Source organism: Cordyceps fumosorosea, assembly GCF_001636725.1.
Source record: "Cordyceps fumosorosea ARSEF 2679 chromosome Unknown scaffold_17, whole genome shotgun sequence".
Classification (NCBI taxonomy): domain Eukaryota; kingdom Fungi; phylum Ascomycota; class Sordariomycetes; order Hypocreales; family Cordycipitaceae; genus Cordyceps; species Cordyceps fumosorosea.
The window spans coordinates 741,573-766,172 of NW_017387317.1; the positions used below are offsets into that span (position 1 = coordinate 741,573).

The window sequence follows — 24,600 nt, forward strand, 5'->3', positions numbered from 1 at the left end:
AAGACAACGCATTGAGCAATGTAATGATCAAATTAACATCCGGCGCACAAGATGCAATCATGACGGGCTCTCAGCTTACATTGAGCAGAACAAGAGTCGGTGTGCAGTCAGTCCGTGTATGCGTATCCGTACAACCAACCATGCATGCTCCTTCAGCCGCCTTGCGAGGAGGGTATGTCGCCTTGTCAGGTTGGTGGAGAACTTGCAGCGGTGCTCAAATGAGCAGCCCCCGACAGGGTCTAGGAAAAGAGAGATGGTGGCTTACCAACGAGAAGAAAGGAGAAAAAAATGAGGCTATCCAATGGAAAGCCAACGGCAGTTGCCCGGACTTGGTGGGAAGGGTACAGATGAGGTGAGTCCATGTCAGGGATTATCATTACCTAACCAAATCGGCGTCGACCGACGACATACTCCGTATACTCGAGGCAATTATCCGTACATGTCCGCAGCTTCGCGCATCACCAGCAGGGGAAGGGAAAGTGGAATGGTATGGGGAATGGTATGGTATGGTGTGGTATGGTATGGTAGGTTCGATTCAAGAAGACTTGTTGTTGGTCGCGATGGAAGGGTCGGCGTAAAACCCGAGCGAGATTGATCTGCCTTGACAAAGCTCGAGGCATCAATGACCCGAAGTGGATGGACGGACCTCGCCCGAACAGTATCGGGGGGTGCATGGCCGATCTATCATCTGGACAGCACGCTAGATCTAAGCGTGCCTGTTATTGTGCGCGGTGCTATCCGTAAGTCCTCTTTTCTTTTTTTTTCTTTTTTTTTTTTTTTAACTTTTGTACCAAGTTTGTTTACTTTTGTCGTGTTGCTCCGCGGAGAAGGATGCTTGCTTGGATCTCCTTGCCAATGGTCGTGTGGTGGAATGAAGGAGGCCAATCTATCTCACTTCACCTGCCCTGATCCCTAGTGCGATTGGGATGTTTTGTAATTGGCTTGCTTGTCACGAAATAGATTGTTCGTATAGGAAGCGACAGCTCCGAAGCGACAACCCCAACCGCCGTCCATCTTCCTTACCAGTGCACCTGAGTCGACGGCAATTAAACGGGAGCGCCAGTCTCCGTCGAGATGGGGCGGCAACGCATACCGAAAAATCAACCTGAGAAACAAGTTTGACGCGGGAGCTGTCTACCAGTTAGGGGGGGAGGGGGGTTGCACAATCACACAGCCCTGTGTTCTCGCAGACCGGGCCTCGTTTCTGGAAAGGCTTGGCTTCGGTGGTTCTATGTGGAACACGTTGGTCCTAGCATTTCAACGGAGTAATCAATCAAGCGCTTTTCGACAGGGCCACGGACGGGGCCACGTGGAGAACAAGATAGATAGGGCGAGCCAAGTGAGTTTATGCGGCAGAGTAGCATCCATGGGGGGACGAACGCCATCTCAGTTTTCCTGACTGGAAACAATGAAGGGGCATTGGCATTTCCTTACTCGGACGACTCAAGCCACACACAACGAACCACCACTGTGAGTCCGGCGGCCCTGAAGTCGCAGGGCTACTAAGTGTTTAAATTAACTAACTAGTGGCCCGAATGCCGGTCTGGGAAGGCTGAAGTTTATTAGTTTGAGCCTGTCCAAACGCCGAATTTAACCCATGAACTAATGTTTATGACTAGTTCGCCCGAGGGCATGAATTTGCCTCGTCTTCGCTCGACGGAGAGACATTGCATTCAATTCCCCAGGGCTGTGGCGGGCTGCTTTGACTCTAACATCGGCCCGTCTTGAGACGCCGCGGGAGGAAGTCCATTCGTTCACTCGAACCAGGGGCTTGACCCAACTGACAAAAGTACCGGGTAGATGATGTGTACCTGTGGCGATGGAGCGAGTCATGGAGATGGGGAGAGAGACGTTTGTGTGCTCAGGTGTACCAGTATGTGAATGGGGTTTTCGGGGCTTGGTGTGCGGTCGTACGATGGATGTGTGCTGCGCAGCGCAACATTTTATTTCTCACGAAACACAGCTGAAGAGCCCTATCGCGTTCGCAGGGTCAGTATGGCTTTCTGGGGGGATTCCCGTGGCAGTCAGAGACAAATAGCCGGAGAGTCTGGTTCACTAGGGAGAGTGGTTGAACCAGGTATTCTGCAGGCTATTTGCACATGGTAAACCTGGTGTGGAATGCTGCTTGTCCTTGTCATTCATTGACCAGCTTGACAAGTACACAATGCAGCTCCGACGATTTACCTCGGCAAGTAGAGCTTGCCCTACCCGGGCACCGGTAGGAAAAAAGAAAGCCATAGTTTTGCTAGGAGGCATGTACTGATTGGTGTACTATGACACAGTAACTAGTTAGGTGCCGAATGCCAGTAGGGAGGGCAGGCAGTTGATCAGTTGAGATGGTGGCCAAGAGAGCAGGTTAGGCGCATGCTTTCTGTTGGGCTGAAGTTGGCTCTGCGGCTAGCTCGCCCAAGCACAACAGGCCGGCACAGGTAGAAGCGAACCTCTGATAGTTTATTAGGGGTGGTTTGTTCGCTACTGTAGCTGCGAGGGACTCCGGGTGGACGGTGGCGCCGCTAGGCAAGGATATCGTTCGTTGGTCCGGGATAGTCAATGCATGTCCAGCCCCCAGGATCATGGGCGCTGGGCATCGGGAGCGAGCGAGCGAGCGAGCGAGCGAGCTTGGTTGGTTGGTTGGGTTGTGTCTGGGCAGCAGCAACGAAGCCGCCCTGGGAGTTGATGGCTGGCCCGTGTCTTGGAGGTAATATAATAATAAAGGACGGGAAAACAAAAGCTGTCAGCTTCAGCTGCGGCGTTGCTGAATGTAATTTGTGCATGGTGGCATCACAGCATAGCCCGTCCATGATCAGCCGCGTGTCTGTCCACCCAGTCACCCACCAGTGATCAATCAGTCATCACTGATCCATATATGTGATTTATCGACCTGCCCAGGCTGGCACCGAAAGCGGCCCTCTTCATCTCTCTCTCTCTCTCTCTCTCTCTTCTTCCTCCAAACTTCCAGTACCCGAACTTGCCGGGGCCCCTGGCCTCGCCCTAACAATCAATGCGTATTGACAGGGTCCATTACCCGACCTGTCAACTTTTAGTTTATTTTATTTTATTTTTAATTTTATTTTATATCATCCTGATTTCTTTTTGCACAGATTCGAAAACGTCTTTTGCTTCCTTTTCGTCTTCCTTGCTGCAGATCCGACGTTACCGCGCACCCGAGAATTGCGACGGAGTGGCCCAGCAGCAGCAGCAGCAGCAGCAGCTCGGCAGCAGAGGGAAGGCCATTTGCACGTCCGTCCGGTCCCATGTGTATCCGTAGGTAGTAGTAGTAGGCAGACATTCATGCGAGTATACCAAGTAACTAACACTTGCTGTTCGCTTCTTTATTCCTGGCCACTCATTCTGGCCACTCATTCTTACACACAAGGAAAGACAACATCATCATGTATTGATTGCTGAGAGCCACCGGCTGTCGCTACCAGTAAAACTCGCTGCCCATCTTCCCGGAGGTGGTGCGCGCGCAAGCCCGAGCAAGCAAGACAGCGGGCAACAACCACTCTCTCACCTCGCTCTACCTGAGACACCTCGCGACAAATCACCTACTTTGCAAGTGCACAACGTTTGCCTTGTCACAGATAACCATGTCCCCAATCTATCAAATACAGATTTAGAAATGCCAGCATCATCCGTAGCCAAGGTTCGTTCTCTGCCGCTTGTTGCTTGTTGGGGCGAGGATCAACAAATAAGTAGAGAAAGGAAAACGCACAAGGTCTGAGAGCACAGGCAGCGCCACAGCCGATGTTAATTGCCTTGCCACTCCTCTCCTGGTTGCCTGCTTCCCACCAAGTCATCCGTCCCGGATGCGAGATGCGGGTAACTAAGTGGCGGGCCTACAGCCGTGCCAAGAAATGTGTCAACAGACCTGTCAGAGCTGCCTGGGTGTGTCTCGCTGCTGTCTGTCTGTCTGTCTGTCTGTCTGTCTGTCTTGTCACTGCGACGTCGTCCGTTCCGCCCACAATCCGTGGCGTCTGCTGTCACATTTTGGAAAAGGGGGGGGGGGGGGGGTTCCCTTGTCCACTCAACTAACTTTTTGGGGTACTAGGCCAAAGCAGGTTGGAGTTGGAGCAAGACAGTGGCCATTTCTCATTGCTAATAATTAGTGAATCTGTCGACGTCGCCATGCGACCTGCTGGATGTGGCAGTACGGGACGGAGGAGAGAGAGACATGATGGATGGAGAAGAGAGACACGCACCCCCCTTCCCCCCCCCCTGGAACCAGTCAAGAGCTAACAAGCTGCTAGCCAGGCCTGCTGCCAGCCGACTGGACTAATATGCGCTCGTAATAGGGCTTTTTTCTGACAATGAGATCAAATGACATCGGCGAACAAGGGACAGCCAACCAGTCCGTCGGTTGACGCTACCGGAGATGACTACTCCGATGAGCAGTTCAGTGGTGGCAGAGATGATGTCGCTGAAACTGCGTCAGACGGGATTCGTCAAACTGCAAAGATGATTCATCGTCACGCTTACTGCTGTTAACAAGTAGAGTAGATAGAGTACGTACTTTGTGACGAATAACACGGGCAGCATCCCGTAGGCAAGGGCGCAACCACCACCGACATACATGGCAGGCGACGGCCCGTATGCACGGTTGCACGGTTGCAGCACGGAGTAGTCTGTCTGTCTGTCTGTCTGTCTGTCTGTCTGCCCGCCCTGTGCTGATGCGCTGAGCCATCTATCCCCTGCCATCGCATTATACCGACCAGTAAGGTGTATTAACTGGCCAAGCGAGAAGAAAAGAATTCCCCGACAGATGCTCCGCAGGGGCGTGGACCATCAGAGCGATTACGTTGGCTTATTACTTGCTATTTTGTCCTTGTATCTGTACAGATAGTATTACATAACCTGCCTTTCTCGTCCTCAGATCTGCGTCACGCCTCGCTCATGTCTCAGCCCGGTGCAAGGCCGGCAACCGTTTCTGCATGCTACTACTACTATGGAGTACTACTACTACTACTACTACTACTACTACCACTACTAATAATAATACGCGGTTGGCGGTCCGCGCTGCAGATTGCACATGTACATTTACCTGCATGGCACAGACACTGAGCGAGCGCCAACCTGCGGCCATCTACTATTTTATACTAGGCAGTTGGTCAATCAAGCCGCCTACGTCGCAGCGCGATTTGGGGGCCAAAGACTGCAAGCAGGCGCGGACACAGCACACGCAGACACGCCCTGCAGCACCAGCCCGGTTTACCACGAGGCGCACGCCTAGCCAACCATTCTGCACATCCCTGCGGGCCCCTGGAGACGAAGAGAGAGAGAGAGAGAGAGAGAGAGAGAGAGGGTGCAGCTTGTAGGTAGGGCATGCCGAGTACGGCATGGACAACGGGGTAGATGGGGAAACAGCAATGGCCGCCGGTGTGTAGATCTGATGGCACGAGGGCAATGATAGAAAGGGAAGGATGATGGAATGCACAGGTTCGAGATCAGGCTGGCTAGGCATTGTTTGAAACAGGCTGCCTTTCTTGGCACCGCCTCGTGGGGACAACCTTAAACTTCTGTGACAAGTTGGTGAATGGTAATGGCATTTGTTACCTACTGCAGTACAGAGTAAAGACTGAAAACTAGGTTAGTCCACCACTACTAGTTCTATGTAGGTATCAGTATAACTGACTTGTACAGACTACGGAACCACTTGCTGACGACCAAAGCCAACTTGGCGTCGTCGACCCGTCCCTCCGCCTGCCTGTCTGGCTGGCTGGCTGCCTGTCTCCACGCTCAATCAAGGCTCAATAAGGCACGATGATGATGTGCGGTGGCGTTTTGCCTCCAATGCACCTGTGGCATCTGCACCATGACCAGTCACTGATGAGCGCTTTCTTCCTTTCCTTCTTCCCCTTCTCATCAGGGCTTCTCATCAACCAGGGGGGGCCCGCTCCCCGCTCCCCTCCCCCCCCCCAAAGTGCATGCCGATGGTACGACGGCGTTGATGATCCCCAAGCCTTGATAGGCGGGCCTTGATGGCGGTTTTGGCTGTCATCATGACATGTACACACAATTCATACAATATACAATACGTACAATGTGTCGACGCCGCCGCCGCCGCCGCCACGTTATCAGACGACCCCAGCCCTCGGTGTCTTTTTCGAAGCTAATCGAGTCGAACCGTTGACGTTTGTCCTTTTCTTTCTCGGGCTTTCCTCATCTCGGGCTTTTTTTTCCTTTTTCTGTTTTTTTTTTTGTCCTTCTTTTTGGCTCCCCATTCTTTCTCGTCATAACCCGTCATGTATTGTCCTCGTTGTTTTCATTATTATTATTCTGCCAAGACGGAGTGTTGATGTTGTCCCGTGTGCAGAAGAATTATTGCGGCAGGCAAAGCAAAAAAAAAAAAAAAAAAAAAAAAAAACCAAGAAGCCGAGATCTTCACTTGTCCCCTCAAAAACGTTAAAGTACCCAAGCGCATCGTTTGCCGCAGCCCGTGGGCTTTGACACATTGCGCCGGCGGGCGCGCAGGCACGCTCGGCATCCTTCCGAATGCACAGATAAGAGAATCTCTCCAACAAGATGACGGGGGGTTGGGCAACCAGTAATAATAATACTTCAAAAAAAAAAAGAGATGCCTGCAAGGCGACAGGTTGTGTGGGAGGCTCGCGTAGAGTCTGAGTCTGAGACATCGGAGGAAAAAGGAACCACCCACAGTGAGTACTGGTACTTGATACTCACACACCATTTTATTATCTCTTTCATTCTTAGGCATAATTTGGCGGATCACCAACCAACTATTCCCCAGCAAGAACAAACTGACCGCCGACCTACCTAGTTTGTTCGTAGTTGGTCTTGGTCTTGGATCTTGGATCGCGACCCCAAAACCAACCGCCAAACTAGTCAATCAGTCAGTCAGTCAGTCATTCAATCACTTGTTACAACTCCCTCAGTTCCACTAGGGGGGGTTGCCATCAAGCTGTCACCTCCTTCTTCTGTCTCTTCACGGCTACGGCTGCTTCCGCACGTTTATCCGATACGTTGTTTGAAAAACAGACGAAACGAGGGGGGCCAAGGCTTGGGGTAAAATAATAGCAGAGACAACAACGACAAGTGGTCAAGAGACACCACCAACACAGACAAGTCAACTATCGCCAGTTTACCAGTACTGTGTCCAGCGCCCCCCCCCGCCCCCAGCGTTACTCGTCTTGAGGCCGATCACGGCGTGCATCCATCCATCCATCTACCTACCTACCACACGTCAACTTGGCCTTGCAATCCAAAGAAAAAGGGAAGGAGATGCTGATGATGATCGGCAATATCCACCTGCCAGAGCTTCTCTGGCACATCCCACATCCCATCCCCTCCCCCCCCTCCCCTCTCTCCTGCTCATGCCCCCACCACTCACGACCCTGCAACGACGCCCATCGTGCCATCGCGAGATGAGTAGCCCAAACTAGACACTCCGTAGGGCAACACGTCCCGGCCAACTTACAACAACGCCATAACTAGCAGAGAGGGGCGGGTGGCGGGTTTCCTGGCGTTTGTGAGCTGGCACGTACGCAAGCGGATACTGACCGTCTGTCCCTCGTGGTGACGATGGTTGATGATGGGGAGATATGAGGAGCTTTCGTTTTTAGAGTGAGCACATCATTTCCTCACAAAAACGTCTTTCCTAGTCGGGGATCATTACCCGGCGTCATCTTCGGCTTCTCTCTCGTTACCCTTCGATACCCCCCAGGGCGGTGTTATACATTCCTTTCCCCTTCCTGAATGAAGCCGCTGCCTGCCCAGCACGGCAATAAGAATAACAACGTGTCATATATTTCGGCTTCAGAACTGCCGACATCAGAAAACGCCTCCCATGAATCTCAAGACCCCCGCTAGACAACGGTTTCCCGCCGAGTATCCCTTCCCCCTCCCCTCTCCCTTCCAGCAACCCGGTAACTTTCATCCTTCCCTTGCCCGCCCGCCCCCAGACGTTCATCCTTCAAATTCCCGGACTGATACACAAGCAGGACCCGGCATCGCCACAAGAGTCTCAGGTAACGGCCAACACGAGGAGAATCCCCTTCCGTCGACTCGGAAGTCTAATTCCGTCATGACCTTTTGTCCCCTTCCTCCCTTGCCCGGGTTGTCTGAAATTGTCCCATACCGACCGCCCTTTTCCACGACAAGGGTTTGGGGTGGCAAAAGCCACAAGGGCAGGGCAGGGGACTCGGGTGACAAGCAAACAACATTCACAGCAAACGCACACATGCTGTGCTTGGGTTCTCTTGGCTGCGCGAGGACCAGAGTGGTCCGGCCGGTCAAGTCATGGATACGATACGCTGACACCTGCAAGGCCTGCCCTGCGGTGGCGTTTGTTCTTGTCGGGGGGAAGGAAGAGGCTGATCGCCACGTTTCTTGATCTTGCACGGTGATCTGACACATTGTAATACGTAACAAGCTCTTGTAGCAGGTCAAGTGTAGGAGAAGTGTGGAAATTGTAAGGTGGCAAAATACGAGATGTCGTCGTTCCCGTCCTTCTTGGTCTTGGGGTATCGGTTATTACCAGTAGGGGAGGAGAGTGAGTGAGTGAGTATCCCGGATCGGCTGGGAGGAACTGACGTATCACGTCTACTTGGGTGCGCCGTGGGCCTTGACTGCTCGTCTACGTGGTAGCGAAATTAACTGAGAGTCTAAGGTTATCGTTGAAGAAAGGTAAACGACGGAGGCTCTTGAAAGCCTCTGCCTATTCATAACTGTTGCCTGATACCATCTCGCATCTTCTTGCGTTCCTGTAGTTGCCATATGCTGCATGTTCTACTGCATCCCGTAACAACTTCGCCTCAACATCGCACTCGTACCACCCAGCATTGCAATGCTGACTTGAGACGCTGTCAATACCCGCTCTCCTCCGCGCCTTGGACATGCCAATCCCTCACTCCAAGCCTCCCGAACAAGTACACACAGCTTATCCAGCCCTCTCTCCCGTGCTCCCGTGTGCTCCCGAGAGAATACGCATGACCTGCAGGCCATGTAGGCAGTGACTACCGTGCAACGGCCAGCCCTGACAACTCATCCACGCACAACAATAACAACAACAACAACAACAAGACGTCCATCGAGGAAGCCTCGCAACAGCAGACAAGACACCCCCCTCCTGCTCCTCATCCTTCCCTCACACAACCACCCCCCTTCATGTTGTATGTCAGCTCTTTACCCAGGTGACCGGGATCTTTGAAAAAAAGATGCCGTCAGCCTGCTGCCCAGCGTTTCGTATTTTCATGCCCGCCCGCCTCGTCCTACTCCCCTTCATCTCAACCCAGCCTTGGGACGAAAATCACCAGACCAGGGGAGGGGGTGAGATGTTGAGCCAACCAGGCTCCCCAACCCGTTCCTCCCCCCCCCCTGTACATATGTGCAGGCACTTTTGTGTAAGCGGTATTAGCAGTACCCAGGGAAATAGGGCAAGCATCTGGCAGGAAGGAGGCAGCAGCAGCTATTTTCGAACAACGCGCGTGTGGCTCTGCAGTTGCCGCCGCGGGAAGTGTCCAGCCTCTCTCAACATGCACGCACAACTTCCCACGCAAAAGTACGACCGCATTCCTTCAGCCTGACACGTGTAGCACCGGTATTGCCTCTGCCCCTTCTCCCCCCTTGGCCAATAAAGATACAAAAATAGAAGAGAAACACACGAGTTATCCTTCTCCCCCTCCCCTCTCTCGATCTGCCGCGAAAGGATGCCCTCGGCACCTCAACATCTCAGGATACTGCCCAGCCCACCAGGAAACAGGCACGGGGAGGGGGCCGACGCCAAAAAAACCAGCAAAAAAAAGAGAAAAAAAGGAAAAAAAAAAGGGAAGAGAGACAAGACGTCCACGTACATCATCATTCTCAGACACGCACGCCCTCTGTCGGGTGTTTCGTAGACTGCCTTGTGTGCGCCCCTCCAGCATCCGTACACCGGGACTTCCTTTTCTTGTCCAACGACACCCATCCCGTAGGGCTTCTTCCCGCCCCCCCCATCCTTGTGCTTCGTGAAGAAGGGCACACGAGGAAAAGCCACCCGTTCGCGACGATTGCCTGAATAGGAATTGTTGCATGACGACAAGAAGAAGAAAAAAAAATCTCGTGTACATCCTGGGGGAGGAGTGTGTGCCCGATCCTGTGCGACCTCGCATCGAACATGGGCCGCGTCCGTTGGGTTGAGAACATCCCGTTTGCTTTTGTTCCTTTGGCCTTGTGTGAATCATAAATCACCCGTTTCCCACCCGGTCGTGTTGTGAAATAAAAAATAATATAAAAGGAAAAAGTCAGGGGGGGAAGAATTGGGATGTGGTTATTTCAAGTATACCAAAAATGACTACCAAAATGCGGCGAGTTCTCTATAATAAAACATGAACATGCGAAGAGATAACCAAATCCAAAGAAACAAAGAATTAGAAAGAGCCATGTAAAAAGCTCCACTGTCCATATCCGTCTGTATTGACCGTAAAAGATCCTATTCATGAACGGCGGAATACCTTGGTAAGCAGCCCGCTGCCACCGCTCCGCCCTCGACGCGCCAGGTCCTCCTGCTGCCCACCCGCCGTCGGATCCGACAACGGACGTCCGCCGTGTCCCGGCGCTGACCGGGCATCGCTCGCCCTCGGCACCTCCACGTAGCCCTCCGCATCGTCCGCCGCAGCGCCTGCGCGATACACCTTGCCCGCGTAGTCGTCCGCCTGCATCTTGGAAGACCCGGCGCCACCACCACCCCTCGGCGCCGCCGCCGGAGAGTCGTGCGCCAGCTCGCCTCGCAGCTTGCCCAGCCCTCGGTCAAGGTACTCCACCATGTCGGCGCCGCGCGCCTCGTGGTCGGCCTGCAGGTCGCGCGCCTTGCGGTGCAGGTCGTTGTGGCGCGCCCTGAACTCGGCCTCGAGCTCGCGCTCCTGGCTCTCCAGGCGCTCCGCCCGCTCCGCCAGCTGCTCCGGCGTGTACGGCGATAGCTGCTGTCTGTCCTCCGCCCGGCGCGCGTCCAGCCACTGCGCGTACCGCTGCTTGCTCTCCGCCGAGGCGGAGCCGGACGGCACCATGTCTTGCCACCTGCTCGACCAGGCGACGGCTTCCGGCGTGGCCTTGGAGCCGACGACGAACTTGTCAAACGAGACGCTGAACTCGCGGAAGTTGCCCTTGAGGATGAAGCACTCGCCGAGCCAGCCGTCCGACCGAAGCCTGTCCAGGAGAATCCCGGCGGCGGGACATCCGGACGGAGAGTCGACGCCCTTGGAGTAGAACAGTATGCACTTGCAGCCCATCCGTGCAGCAAACACCCTGCGGCTTTCCTCATCGTCGAAGCACCGTTCAATTATCTCGAGAGGTGCTATGCGGAGGAATGACTGCGGCGCGCGCAGGTTCAGTGCACCATGTAGATGTGATTTGTTGAAATCGCTGGACAAGCGAAGGTCAAACGGTAAAATCTGCCCGGGCAGTGATAGCTCCAGCAACTCAGAGAGGGCTGTGGGAAGGATCATGCGCGGCCCGTCGCTGCCTCCCGGCGACGTGTCCTTGAGCTTCATGCTCGCAAATCGAGTGGACACAATGTCCCTCTCGCACCTGTGATGGAACCAGACCTCGAGATGCCACAGCTCGATGCCCAAGTTCGAAGCCAGCATTGCGCTCTGCGCATCGTTTGGCAGAGGCTCGTGCTGGTAGTACTCCTCCAGTCGACGCTCTACATGGCTCGCGAAGCGTCTCGGCTCGGGAACATTGTCGCCAAAAACGGTGCGACGCATCGATTGCTGCTGGTTGAGGATGATCTGCCTTGATGCCCCGGAACTTTCAGGCGGGGATCCGGATACTGGCTGACGCTGTAGGGTTTGGAGAGAGAGGCTGGAGTCCACCGTTCGAAGTGGCTGGATACTCGAACCTCCAGGGGAAGATAGAATCGGTGATCCTGGAGCACTGAACGTCGCCGGGTAGCTAGACGGCTGTTCGCTCCTGGTCATTGTGCCGGCTGAGCCATGTCCTAGGCCGGATGCTTCTCTGGGTCTTCGGTCGTAGACATGGTCTGCCGCAAAAGTAGTGCCAGAAACACCAGAGACAAAGGACTCCGTGCCGCGTCTGCCAACCTGAGATTGACGAGCTTGCGTCGTGGCTCTCACCGCTTGTGGTTGCTGGGCATTCCTTGGGATGGCGAGGTTGTTGGATCTTATAAAAGCGACAAATGATGTCGCGTGATCTTCGGGCAACATATCCCACACCGTCACGGGCATGGAAACAAGAAGGAGAGTCGAGTGACTCTTGAACACTCCTTGAACCTTGACATACTTGGCTAGAGCGGGGAACGCATTTAACCACTGCTCCCAGGCATTGATGTCAAGCCGCTGATCATCTTCTAGCGCGAGCGAAATCATGACGTGCGGTGTATCTTCGTTGGGGTCGCTAAACTCGGGCGGCCGAGGAACAGGGGTTGAACACAGGCCCGGCCCTCGGGCAGCACCCATGGGGTCAGCACCGGAGCCGTGGGTGGGCCGTGGTGGCGACGGAGGCAGCGGCGGTGATGGGGGTAGTTTTTGAGCCTGCCTGGCGCTGCATAGCTCAATACTCGGAGCTTTGTGGTTTGCCGTCATCATGAAGTGCACCGGTGTCGACCTCGCCTCGAACAGCTTGCCGTTGATGGTGATGGGACGAGGATGCTTCAGGCGTGCAAGCACCTCAGCGTGCAACATGGCGGCAGAGAACGTTCGTGACCTCCATTCTTGCAATACTTCTATCAGAGCGTTGGTGAAGGAGTAACGGCCTGGATCCGGAGCGATGGCGTCCCAGCTTGACGCGGATATCGTCTCGGTGATGCTGTGTCCGGTGGGAAAGGTTGCGCTCGCCGCGCCAGCGCAGCAGTCTAGTAGGATGAGAACGTCTGACTTTGAGCGCTCGAGGAGCGTCTGGATGGCAGACCATCTGTGAGAATTAGTACAATCCATGAAAAACAAATCGTAGAGGTGGGTATTACTGTAGCCAGGGTGAGGTTGGTTCTCGTGTCCTACATCTCTGTCAGTTTCGACCTCTGTCTGGCACGCGGCAAAAGTCGACACTTACGCGCACCATGCGCTTTGGCGCGATTCGTCGATTCTAGCATGACCACCGTAGTACACTAGAAACAGCGTGTCGGGGGATTCGTGATCTTTGATCAACTGGCCAATGCGCAGCATCAGGTCGAGATGCGAGTTCTCCGACGGAATTGCGAAGATGTCTGTGTCAAAGGCATAGTCCTCGCTGAGACACTTTTGCAAGTCCTCCAGCTCGGGCAGCACAAAAAGGTCGTCTGAGCCCCAGTGAAGGAGGAGAGCCTGAACCTTTTTGTAGCGCTGTGATGAGCGGCCTCGGTTGGGAAAGGCACGCGCCGCGGACTGATGGCAGTTGCTCGTTAGCAAGGAGTTTCCTCGTTGCCGTCGGGTGGCTACTTGCGTCTTCCAGTCGTTTCGCAAACTGACTGATGTGCTTGACATGGAAGCTCGCACGGCTAATATCGTGAGTAGCCGATCTGGGCAGCATTGTGTCGTTGCTGAAGCTTGACTACGTCGCCGGGAGGACAGGCGGAAGAGAGAGGTATTTAGCTAAGGTCGGTCCGTGACACAAGAGTACAAGAAAAGGCGAAAAAAAGGACGTAATGTTGCATTTTCTAGACATACAGATGGCTCAGCGTTCCGTGCGCCTAGACCCCCCGCGGTCTGGCGGGCGCGGATCGTGACATAGGGTTGGTGGTCGGTCATGGTCGAGGATGAGGTGCGTTTGCGATGTACCTCTGTGAGTGGAGGGCCATCAGGCCATGAATCAGTCTCGACAGGGAGGGCTCGTCGGTTAGCGAAACCAATGAGTAGAGAGAGAATGAAATGAAGACGCTTTGAGCATTCCTAAAAGAATTAAAAAACGAACGAGGATGACGGTGACAGGGCAATGACGGAACTGCTTCTTGACGAGGTGGAATGCCCATGCCTGACATCTCGGTCCCCAAAATGGTTTAGCGCCATTTGCCGTCGGTCTGTCCTTTGGCACACCGGATGTGGGTGCCTTTTTGATCAGTGAAGATCCTCTATTTTAAGGAGAATATGTTTATTGGGCTTTGGCCAGAGATCTAATCAAGATGCTGACTCTACCTTATCTGGCAGATATTGGCGGTATTGCGGGAGTTGGCACATGTGTGGCGCTATCCCATGAATGCTACGTTTGCTCGGCTTAAGTATTCGAATGCTTCACACATTCGCCTACCATGGTTTCACCTAAGAGTCCTCACAAGGTCGCTAAACAGTAAAATAAACCAAAACTGATACGAGACAGCAATTTCTTCCAAAAATCCCCAAAATCCTGAAATGAACGATAACATGAGCTCCTGGACCCAATGTCTTGGCGCATTGCCTGTGCGAAATCAGTCCAGGGTAAGCGGCTGGAAGCTTGTGTGGAGCCCGCTCATGACCAGCTCCTGTGAAACCACGATCTTGACACCCTCATCCTTTTGCTTATCCTACTGCGACAGCCAAGACCGGCCCATCACCTTGGCTCAGCTTTCTTCTACACATGTGCTACTAAAGCTACATCGTTTGGCTGCCATACCCAAGACACCACGCCACGATGAAGGAGCGCATCACCTTCATCCACCCTCCAGGGGGCGAGCTTGATCCAAAAGACTTCGATGTGCAGCCTACCGGATTGCTTGGCCCTACCATCAACACCATGCGCGAAGATAGATTCACTATCCCTATAAACGAGATACCGGCCAATTTTGCCTCTGTTCTGCGCGACTTCAGCTCTCTACAGGTTCGATGGGCCAGCCCCCGGCAACAGAACACGATAAGCCCGTTCAGCTCCCGCATATCGCCAGGATTCCATGTCTCTTATACGTCAGCAAAACAAACGGACGTGGACCCGTATGTCGCAAAATCCACAACTATTCTACAACTATTAACATGTCCCCAGATCCAAATTGTGCAGTCTGCTACAAGCCTTTGGACCAGTAGGATGCGAGTCAAGAGAGGTGAGCTCGCACAAGAGAATGCAAAGTCAGCCACTTATATTCAGAACAGGCCTTTACGGAACATGAGCGCAAATCACGCGAGACTACAACAGGGCTTTACTTCCATCAGCACATTGAAGCCCTGGATGGTTTCATGGCTTACTTCTCAACCACCTTCTGCACCAAGCTTGATCCAGAATGCGAAGCAAGAGTCAGAGGACTGGATACTGCTGCCTCGCTTGATATAACATACTCTGCAGAGGAGCAAGCCGTCAAAGTAACAGCATTCTGGCCGCTGCGAAGCCAAAGCTTGGTAGCTGTAGCCGCTGACAATAGACGTACCGAGGTTGGCATCATGGGCTTGGACGAGCCCGCAAATATGAAGCCGCATGAGCTTGGTGTCTCGGGCACTCTTACTGTTCTTAGAGAACATACAAAGCCAAGCGCGGTCTTCTTCGCCTTTCCGGCCCGACACAGAGCCAGCCCTGCATCGTTCTCGTCGCGCTTTTTGTCGCCTACTGGATTGCACCCGACGATGCAACTTGGGTTCGACTCCAATAAGCCGCCAGTGGATGGAGACAGCTGCAAAATGTACACATACCTGACGCTGCCGAGGACAATCTTCGCAGACAGATATCAGCTAGCCGATGACCTGTTCCTGGCCTCCAAGAACCTGACCGCGGCTCCGTACTCGAGCCTCCCCGTCGATCTCGAAGCCCCAGAATACACTACTTCAGTTTGGGGATCGACGGTCTTGTTGCAGCTCGCACCTCCTGCGATGCGCGCGTTTCCCGATGCGTGGACAGCGGAGGTGCCGCTCCACCTCCGCTACCTCAGACCGTCTGAGACAGGCATTGAGGATATCGAGGTTCCATTTCCCGCAGTGTTCTGGGCGTGCGGCCCTGTCAAGTCGGCCGATTTTACGAAGAGCCCCTTTGATAGGATCCATCTTGGATATGACGACCTGTTCGAGGATGGGACTGTATTTTGGCATGTCTACCCACGCGGACACGGCGGGAACCGTGTCATGGAAAGCCGGCTGACGAGCAGCATCTCGGTCCCGGTTCTCAACGCCAGCGCGTCCGGGTGGGTTGAAACTGGTACTACGGTCGCTATCTCTATTGGATTTGCGTGGATTCTATGGAAACTGCTGAGTGCGGTTTTGCAATTTGGATACAAGAGCAATGCAACAGATGCACCTGCCAGCAGCAGCGCAGCTGCGAAGAAGGATGACAAGAAGAAGAAGCAGTGAATGACGGCGCAGCGACAACAGGGCCTGGGAACAAAAGCACCCGTCGCCCCGGCTGAAACCAATTTGGGAGGTGTGTTGGCCAAGGCAAGCGCAGACTTCGCTCCCCACAGAATAGAAAAAAAGAATGCATCGCGACATGACAACACGCGTACCATGCATGCATGACAAGATACTGCAAAGTCGCAATTATATGCAAAAGTTCAAAGTAGCGCCCAGCGCAAGTTACTGGTGGCGACAAGTACGGGGCCATGGTTTGGAGGAGAGGAGCATCTCTTACGTATGTAGGTATAATGCACGTGACGCGTCGGCGATGTTTAGCACCGACAGCGGGCTTGAACAAGTTGCGACCAGTTCTCTCACCAATACCTGTCGGTGACCAACGGCGCAGCAATTTGCTTGTCGCATAGACCAAAAGGAAATCTTCAATATTCGGCCCGGTTTCCTCATATCATACGGCGCCACCAGAGGCCATGCCGTGAGCAGAGAGAGCCACCAGAGAGACCAACGTCCCCCTTCATGGCCCCCACGCCACCCTCAGCGGATGCAGCGTCGTCAGCGTCACCAAACGGCGGCGAAGACCGTACGCGCCGCAACGTGGCCTGCGTCAAGTGTCGCAACTCCAAGGTGTGTCATTGTCCTGGGTAGAGATGTCGCTAGGATCCTGCTCCCTGCCGGGAAGCGGATTTTTTTGCGATTCTACCACCGCCAAGGGGAATTGTAGACTTACAAGTTGTCTCGTTTTCATCTTCTCCCCTCTCTCCAGGTCCGCTGTCGAACTAGCACCGTCCCTGGCCAACCCTGTCAGAGATGCGCCAAACTCCAGATCTCATGTGTAGTGGATAAGTTTCACAAGCGCATAACAAAACGAAGGTGAGTGGCCAATGCGGGAACCTGTTTGTTTTAGTCTGATGAAGCAAGCTGCTGACGGGCGAGGCGCAGCAAGCTCGAGCAGCTCGAGGAGGAGCTCCAGTCCATCAAGCAGGTGGTGCATCCCCACGGCGCCGACACGAAATGGACGCCGACTAGTCCGCGGTCAACGTTTCCTAACGCATTAGAAAACAACAACCGTTCTTTCGCCCAGCCCATTCCCCAAGCGCCCACACCACTCTCCGAGCCGTCGGCTGCCGCTGCTGCGCCGCCCTCCGCACGGCTCCCCGAGCAGCGGCCCAAGACCGGCCCCACCGAGGCCCGGATGCTTGGCGAACATGTGGTCTCTGGACACGACGTTGACTGGTACTTTAACAAGTAAGTGACCCATTACTGTGAAAATACCCACTAGTTTATCGAATGAATCTTTAGATTCTTGCAATGCTTCCATCCCGCATTACCCATTTTGCGAAAGCGAGATCCAGATGAATGCTACGAAGCCAGCCCGACCCTCTTCTGGGTCGTCATCTACGTAACCTGTCGTCGATATACCACAGATCGCGTCTTTTTTCGCGCACTGGTAGACTATGTCGAAAAAGACATTTCGAAAGCCCTGATGGAGCCGGCCATGACGCTGGAAACTGCACACGCTGCCTTGTTCCTCTGCGCATGGCCGCTCCCTGTCATCCGACTATTGACAGATACCTCCACCACATACATTAGCATAGTCATGACAGGCATCATGATGATCGGGGCACATACTGGTCGCGGCAGCCACAAGCAGTTCTGTATCGGCTCGCGAAAAGCCCGCGTCTTCTCCGACGAGGAAGCAGCCTCGACCTGGGTGGCCTGCTGCGCTCTGGCTCAAAAGTACGAACAACGGATCCGAGCCGCCTCGTGTTTCTATACTAACCAATGCTGCTTGCAGAATATCAGCCATGAGCGGTCATCCGCCACCTTCTATCCAACACGACGATACGCAATGTCGTGCATCACTAGACTCGCCTTTCTGGGCCGATCTATTATCCATGTTTGACGTCTACAAATTCCTGAATCGGTTCCATGCCGCCATGTCGGTCCATGCCTCCAGCCATGGACATGCTTCCAGCTCCGAAGTCGCGAGATGGGAGCAAGAATTCGAGGCGCTGAAGCCAGCGATTATACAGTCCAACAGTGGTATGATTCTCTTCCCCTTCCCTCCCCCAACCCCGACTAACACCATGATAGACCTTACCCACGTCCTGTCCCTCTCGGCGCTGCTTGAGATCCAAACTTTCTACTTCTCCGCCAACCCCGAAGCGCCGCCGCACGTGCAGCGCATCAACTACCTGCGCGCCTTCAGCACCGCGCGCCGCCTCATCGCCACCGCGCTCGAGCACGAGGCGCGCGGCAAGCTCCTCACCCACGCCACGAACCAGGTCTTCCGCAGCCTCGTCGACGCCGCGTGCATCGTCACCGGCGTGCTGTACTCGACCTCGGCGCCGCCGGACGTCTCCCCCCGCGACGCCGACCTGCTCGCGCAGCACGCCGCCGCCGTGCTGCACCGCTGTTCCGTCGAGGAGAGCGACCTGCCGCACCGCATCGGCGTCATCGTCGAGACCTTCTGGGCCGTCCGCCACCTCGTCCCGCGCATCGAGGTCGGCCCGCGCGCATGGTCCGACCGCCTCGGCGTCGGGGTGTCCTTTTGGTGCCTCGAGCTGTTCAAGCGCGCCCTACGCGCCGCCCAGAAGAACAGCGAGACGGCCGCCGCGGCCAACCGGGCCGACGAGCTCATCCGTAAGTGTTTTTTTTTTTTTTTTTTTTTTTCAAAATAGAGCTAAATCGATTCCTTGGAAGGGCTCGATAGCCAAGGACAACAAGACGAAAAGTATGCTGACATTTGCGTCGTAGACCGCCACAGGAGAACGCGGCAGCAGACCGCCGCCGAACCGCCCGCGACTGACGCTGGCGTGCTCACGGCCCCTACCGGACTGCAAGGGGCGCCGACGTCAGTCGGTCCGCCGATAAATATGCTGCATCCCATGGCCATGGGCGCGGACCCCTTCCAGGAGATTGACTGGTCCATGTTCACCGACGACTTTGGCTGGATCGGCGACGACGGGGTGCTCCTCGGCTTGCCGTGAAGATAGCAGCAGGAGAGACGTATAAAAAAGGCGCAAGGGAGGGTTTTGCTTGGTCCTCCTTAATACGGTGTTTATTTTAGTTTCTTTCACAGTGCATGTTCCGGCGTTGTTTTTTTTTTCCTGTTTTTACAGAGTGGCTCATAAACAGTCACCTTCAGAATTGTTTCGACCAATTCATATGATTTCTCATTTGTATTTATTTATTAAATGTCCATGTATAAACTATACAGATATCTATGCATAAAGAGACAATTGCTCTTGGCCATGATTCTAAAAGAAGAAGATGAAAAAAGTCATAATGCATAAGAAAAACGCCGTGGTAAAGGCAAATCGTTACACCCGCCATTTTATGACGTGGTATGCGGTAAAAAATCAAGCACCTGAGCCGGATAGCAAAGCATAGGCTTCTGTCGTCTCTTTTCACTTCTCGTTTCTGTATCACCTGCCGTTTCTTTCCACCTCTTGTCCCTGCTTCATCTAATCGTAAAAGTCCCCGTCGTCCATGTCCAGCTCGTCGACCGCGTCCTCCTCGTCCATCATCTCCTCGTCCTCGCTCGGGTCGCTGTCCTGATGGTTCTGCAGCACCACGATGCGCCCGTCCTCCAGCTCCACTCTCGCCGTTTCCTTGTCCCGCACGTTGTTCCTCAGGATCAGGATCGCCAGCTTGTTCAGCACCTCCTGCTCGATGAGGCGCGCAAGTGGGCGCGCGCCGTACGCCGGCGAGTAGCCCGCGTTGCCCAGGTAGTCCTTGGCCTCCTCCGACACGTCGATCGTCACGTTACGCCCGTTGTCCTGTAGGCGCTTCTGGATCTCGGCGATGCGCAGGTCCACGATGTTGCGGATCTCGCGGCGCGTCAGCCGGTTGAAGATGACGACCGAGTTGATACGGTTGAGAAATTCGGGGAGGAAGTAGTTGCGCAGCGCGCCCATGACGAGCTCCCGCGTCGGCGCGTCCACGCGGCCCTCCTTGGTGCCGGGGCGCGTCAGGTACTCGGCGCCCAGGTTGGACGTCATGACGACGATGCAATTCTTGGCGTCGACCACGCGGCCCTGGCCGTCGGTGATGCGTCCGTCGTCCATGAGCTGCAGCATCACCGTCAGGATCTCCTTGGCCGCCTTCTCGACCTCGTCAAAGAGGAGGATGGAGAAGGGCTTTCGCCGCAGTGCCTCGGTCAGCTGCCCGCCTGCGTCGTGGCCCACGTAGCCCGGCGGCGCACCAATCAAGCGGCTGAGCGCGTGCCGCTCCTGGTACTCGGACATGTCGAAGCGGATCATGGCCCGGCTGTCGTCAAAGAGGAACTCGGCCAACGCCTTAGTCAGCAGCGTCTTGCCGGTGCCAGAGGGGCCGCAGAAGAGGAAACTGGGCGGCTGGTTCGGGTTGGAGAGCCCGGAGCGCTGCAGCCGGATCGCGTTGGCAACGGACTGGACAGCCTCGCGTTGGCCAACGACGACCTTGCTCAGCGCCTTTTCCATGTGGATGAGCTTCTCCTTCTCCGATGTGCGGAGGCGGGTGACGGGGATTCCGGTCCAGCGTGCGACAATCTCGTTGATTTGGTCAGCGTCCACGGTGTCGGTGACCATGGAGCCGCCGGCGTCGGCGTTGGATTCGTTTAGGGCAGCATCCGCCGCGGCCTTCTTGACCTCCAGCCGCTTGATGACATCTTGCTGGTCAGGAATGGCTCCGTACTTGAGATCGGCGGCTTTGGCGTGCTCTCCGTTGTTCATAGCATCTTCGAGGCGCTTCTCCAGGTCGTCGAGCTTGACCTTGGCATTGTGAATGTCTTCGCTTCGCTTGATTTCGTTTTGGTACTTTTCGCGGAGTGGCTCGAGTTCTTCCTCGACGTTCTTGGCTTCCTTCTTTGCTTGCATGAGACGGCTCTGCGACGCTTCATCGTGCTCCTTCTCGAGAGCGGCGATTTCAATCATGAGTTGGCTCAGCTTGCGTTCGTTGGAATCGATAATCTCGGGTCGAGATTCGCGCGCAACCTGCACGGCCGCAGCAGCCTCGTCCACCAGGTCAATAGCTGAATCAGGGAGTCTGCGAGTAGTAAGATATCTAGCGGCCAAGTTGGCGGCGGCAACGAGAGCGTTGTCCTTGATCGTGACGCGATGGTGGCGGTCGTATCTCTCCTTGAGACCACGAAGGATGGAAATGGTCTCGGGGATGGTGGGCTCCTTGACGAGAACCTGCTGGAAACGACGCTCAAAGGCGGCGTCCTTTTCAACGTACTTTCGGTACTCGGCAAGCGTGGTAGCACCGATGCAGTGTAACTGGCCACGAGCCAGCATAGGCTTCAAGAGGTTGGCGGCATCCATTCCGCCTTCCCCAGAGGATCCGGCACCCATGAGAAGATGGATTTCGTCGACGAAGAGGACAATCATTTCCTTGGATGCCTCAATCTCTTTCAGGACACCCTTCATCCTCTCTTCGAATTCACCGCGAAACTTGGAGCCGGCAACGAGCGCACCAACATCGAGCGAGAGCAGTCTGCAGCTCTTCAGGTTGTCTGGAACGTCGCGAATAACGATTCGCTGCGCAAGACCCTCCACGACGGTTGTCTTTCCTACACCCGGCTCACCGATGAGAACCGGGTTATTCTTGGTGCGGCGAGACAGAATGCGGATGACCCGGCGAATCTCTTCTTCTCGGCCGATAACAGGGTCGATCTTCTTTTCGCGGGCCATGGCCGTCATGTCGATGGTGAACTTTGCCAGATTCTCGTTCTCTTGCTCGGTGTCGGCGGTTTTGCTGTCGACTCGTTTTGTGCCGCGGATGGCCTGGACGGCGTCCTGAATCATCTTTGGCTTCGGTATGTTGGCCTCGCGGAGTGACGCCTGGATAGGGGCTTCCTCGGAGAGGGCTGTGATGAGATGGTCGACACCGATATAGGTGTCTTTTTGGACCTTTTGGAGCTCCATAGCCTTGCGCAGCACCGCGTGGAACTGCGGCGAGAGAGAGACCTGCTCTGGGGGAGGATCCTGGCTCGGCAGGCGCACCAGTGTCTTCTTCAAAGCACGGTCAAAGAGTTGAGGGTCGCCGTGAGCTCTCTCGATGACTTGGCGGAACATCGTCGCGATGGCGCCTGGAGGGGCATTTTGCTGATCTTTGGATTGGTCGATGGGGGGTTCGAGTAGCGAGACGGCCAGGTGGACGGGAACCAGTTGTGAGTGTGCGTATTGTTCGGCCAGATGCATGGCATCCTCCACGGCCTTTTGGGCTCGGTCTGTGAAATCCATTCGTGCATTCATGATGAACGAACGGCTGTGTGGCAGCTTCGGTAGACGTTGGGTACTGAGGTAGTGTCCGTTGAGAAGTGAAGAAGCTTAAGCCAATAGACTTCTTTCTATAATGGTTGTTGGCATACAGCGAGCACGAGAAGTTCAAGTGTGTGTGAATGAGGAATAATAAGAGGAAGAAGTCTGGACCTTGCGACGGAATTTAACATTGACAGCCTCAGATCATGGCCTGACATGGGAGCCCCTCCAACAGGCTGGAAGCTACCTGAAGCGTACAGAAGCTTGTGGCAGCTGCGTGATGTCACTGGAAGTTTCTGGGCGGTTTAGTGGGGTCAGTGGGCCCTAACGGCGTGATTATGAGACTAAGACTGTGTCCCCAGGACTGCTGCCCTGTACTAGCTTTTCTTAGCGTATTATTTATAAATATTACTAAATATACTATCTATACCTAATATTCTTATAGGAGTCTTATTTTAGTATTAGTTAAACTATTATTAATAATTCTATTAACTACCTTTAGTTAGTTATACTAGTCCTCTCTATAAAAGACTATAAAGAAGTTTTTATTTAATTAATTTATTAAATTTAAATAACATAGAGGTATATACTATTACTAATATAATACTCTAAAAGTAATATTCTTAACTTATTCTAAATAGTATAATAGTTTTTTTTTTTTAATTTATTTATAATTATAATAGAATAAATAAAGTTATTAATAATATTAGTTAGAAGCTCTATAATAATTAAATTTATTTAGAATTTACTTTTATATAAAAACTTATTTATACTTATAATTACTTTTATAAAAAGTATAATATTATAAATATACTAAAGTACTATAATAAAGAGTTAATAGTTAATACTAGAGACTATATATTATAAATATATAGAATATATAGGTAGAGTTAAGTAAGTTAGACTAGATTAGACACACTAGGACCTAAGAATAGAATATAAGGTTATATAACCTAAAAGATAATTAATAGATTATTTATTAATTACTATAATTAGAAAGATTAATAAATAAATAAATAATCTAGTAATCTTAGTAATATAGTAGAGAATAGGATTATAAGAGCTTAGACTATAGCTTAGTTAGACTAATAGTCTAGTGGCCTAAGGTATAGACCTAATAGGGGGGGGGACTCCCCCTTATATATAGTAGCCACTTTATTATAACCTCTCTATCTCTTCCCTCTATAAGAGATTTAATTTAAGCTTATATTAGTACCTACTTATAGTAGCTATAGAGCTAGTCTTTAATAAGGATAGATATATAAAAAAGGGGATTTCTAGTAGATAGCTAGACTAGATCTCTACTAATTAATCTAAGTAATAACTCTACTATTAGGAGGTATCTTCTAATATAACTTATATAATAATAACTATTTATTAGTACTTTATATATTTAATCTAACTATCTACTTAAGAAATAGACTAACTATAGATTAGAATTAAGTTATTATTATATTTTAATTAGTCCTATTTAGTAAGTTACTTTTAAAATTATAAGTAATTAAACTTTATAGTATTTACTACTAGTAGAGTAATAACTAACCTAAGTAATACTATAGTATAAATAAAGTAATAGATTAATTTACTTAATATTTAAATTTAAACTATAAAGAATACTAATAATAGAACTTTTATTTTATTAAAGTTCTTTAAACCTAACTTATTTAATAGAATTAAAGAAGATATTTAAAACTTCTTAATTTAAATAAAGGCCTATTTATATATAAATACTATTATTATTAACCTTATAGTATAAATACTTTATATTAGAAACCTTCTTATAGGAAAAATAATAAAGTAGTAAGAACTAACTCTTAAAGACTACTTTAATAATAAAGAACCTAAGAATAAAACTATATAAATTTTTAAATAGTATAAATACTTTAAAGAGTTATTTATTATAAATATATAGAATATATAAATAGAGTTAAGTAAATTAACTATTTAGAATTATAATAAAAAGATAAATAAGTACTTAAAGAGAAAGTATTTTTATAATTAAGTAGTCTAAATCTCTATTAATTAATCTAAGTAATAGTTCTACTATTAGGAGATATCTTTTAATATAACTTATACTATAATAACTACTTATATATACTCTATATATTTAAACTAACTCTTACTTAAGAAATAGACTAACTATAGATTAGAATTAAACTACTATTATACTAGAATACTATATAAATAAA

The 24,600-nt window shown here is 52.1% G+C and overlaps 4 protein-coding genes across 4 annotated transcripts; 2 read left to right on the forward strand and 2 right to left on the reverse strand.

Moving 5' to 3' along the window:
• Window positions 1-10,430: 10,430 nt before the first annotated feature.
• On the reverse strand, window positions 10,431-13,676 carry ISF_06673 (Rhodanese-like protein; the record flags this gene model as incomplete). The annotated part of the gene is made up of 3 exons (XM_018850277.1): window positions 10,431-12,864; window positions 13,003-13,313; window positions 13,596-13,676. The coding sequence occupies 3 exons, from the start codon at window positions 13,674-13,676 to the stop codon at window positions 10,431-10,433; spliced, it is 2,826 nt and encodes a 941-aa protein (XP_018702765.1).
• Window positions 13,677-14,532: 856 nt separating this feature from the next.
• ISF_06674 (protein pbn1) lies at window positions 14,533-16,166 on the forward strand (the record flags this gene model as incomplete). Its single annotated transcript, XM_018850278.1, has 3 exons — window positions 14,533-14,828; window positions 14,878-14,935; window positions 14,985-16,166. The coding sequence occupies 3 exons, from the start codon at window positions 14,533-14,535 to the stop codon at window positions 16,164-16,166; spliced, it is 1,536 nt and encodes a 511-aa protein (XP_018702766.1).
• Window positions 16,167-16,682: 516 nt separating this feature from the next.
• Window positions 16,683-19,156, forward strand: ISF_06675 (Zn(2)-C6 fungal-type DNA-binding domain protein; the record flags this gene model as incomplete). Its single annotated transcript, XM_018850279.1, has 7 exons — window positions 16,683-16,790; window positions 16,930-17,036; window positions 17,106-17,411; window positions 17,466-17,903; window positions 17,962-18,209; window positions 18,261-18,809; window positions 18,924-19,156. 7 exons carry the CDS (start codon window positions 16,683-16,685, stop codon window positions 19,154-19,156), a joined length of 1,989 nt encoding a protein of 662 aa, XP_018702767.1.
• A 477-nt stretch (window positions 19,157-19,633) lies between these two features.
• ISF_06676 (heat shock protein HSP98) lies at window positions 19,634-22,405 on the reverse strand (the record flags this gene model as incomplete). The annotated part of the gene is made up of 1 exon (XM_018850280.1): window positions 19,634-22,405. The coding sequence occupies one exon, from the start codon at window positions 22,403-22,405 to the stop codon at window positions 19,634-19,636; it is 2,772 nt and encodes a 923-aa protein (XP_018702768.1).
• Between the last annotated feature and the right edge of the window lie 2,195 nt (window positions 22,406-24,600).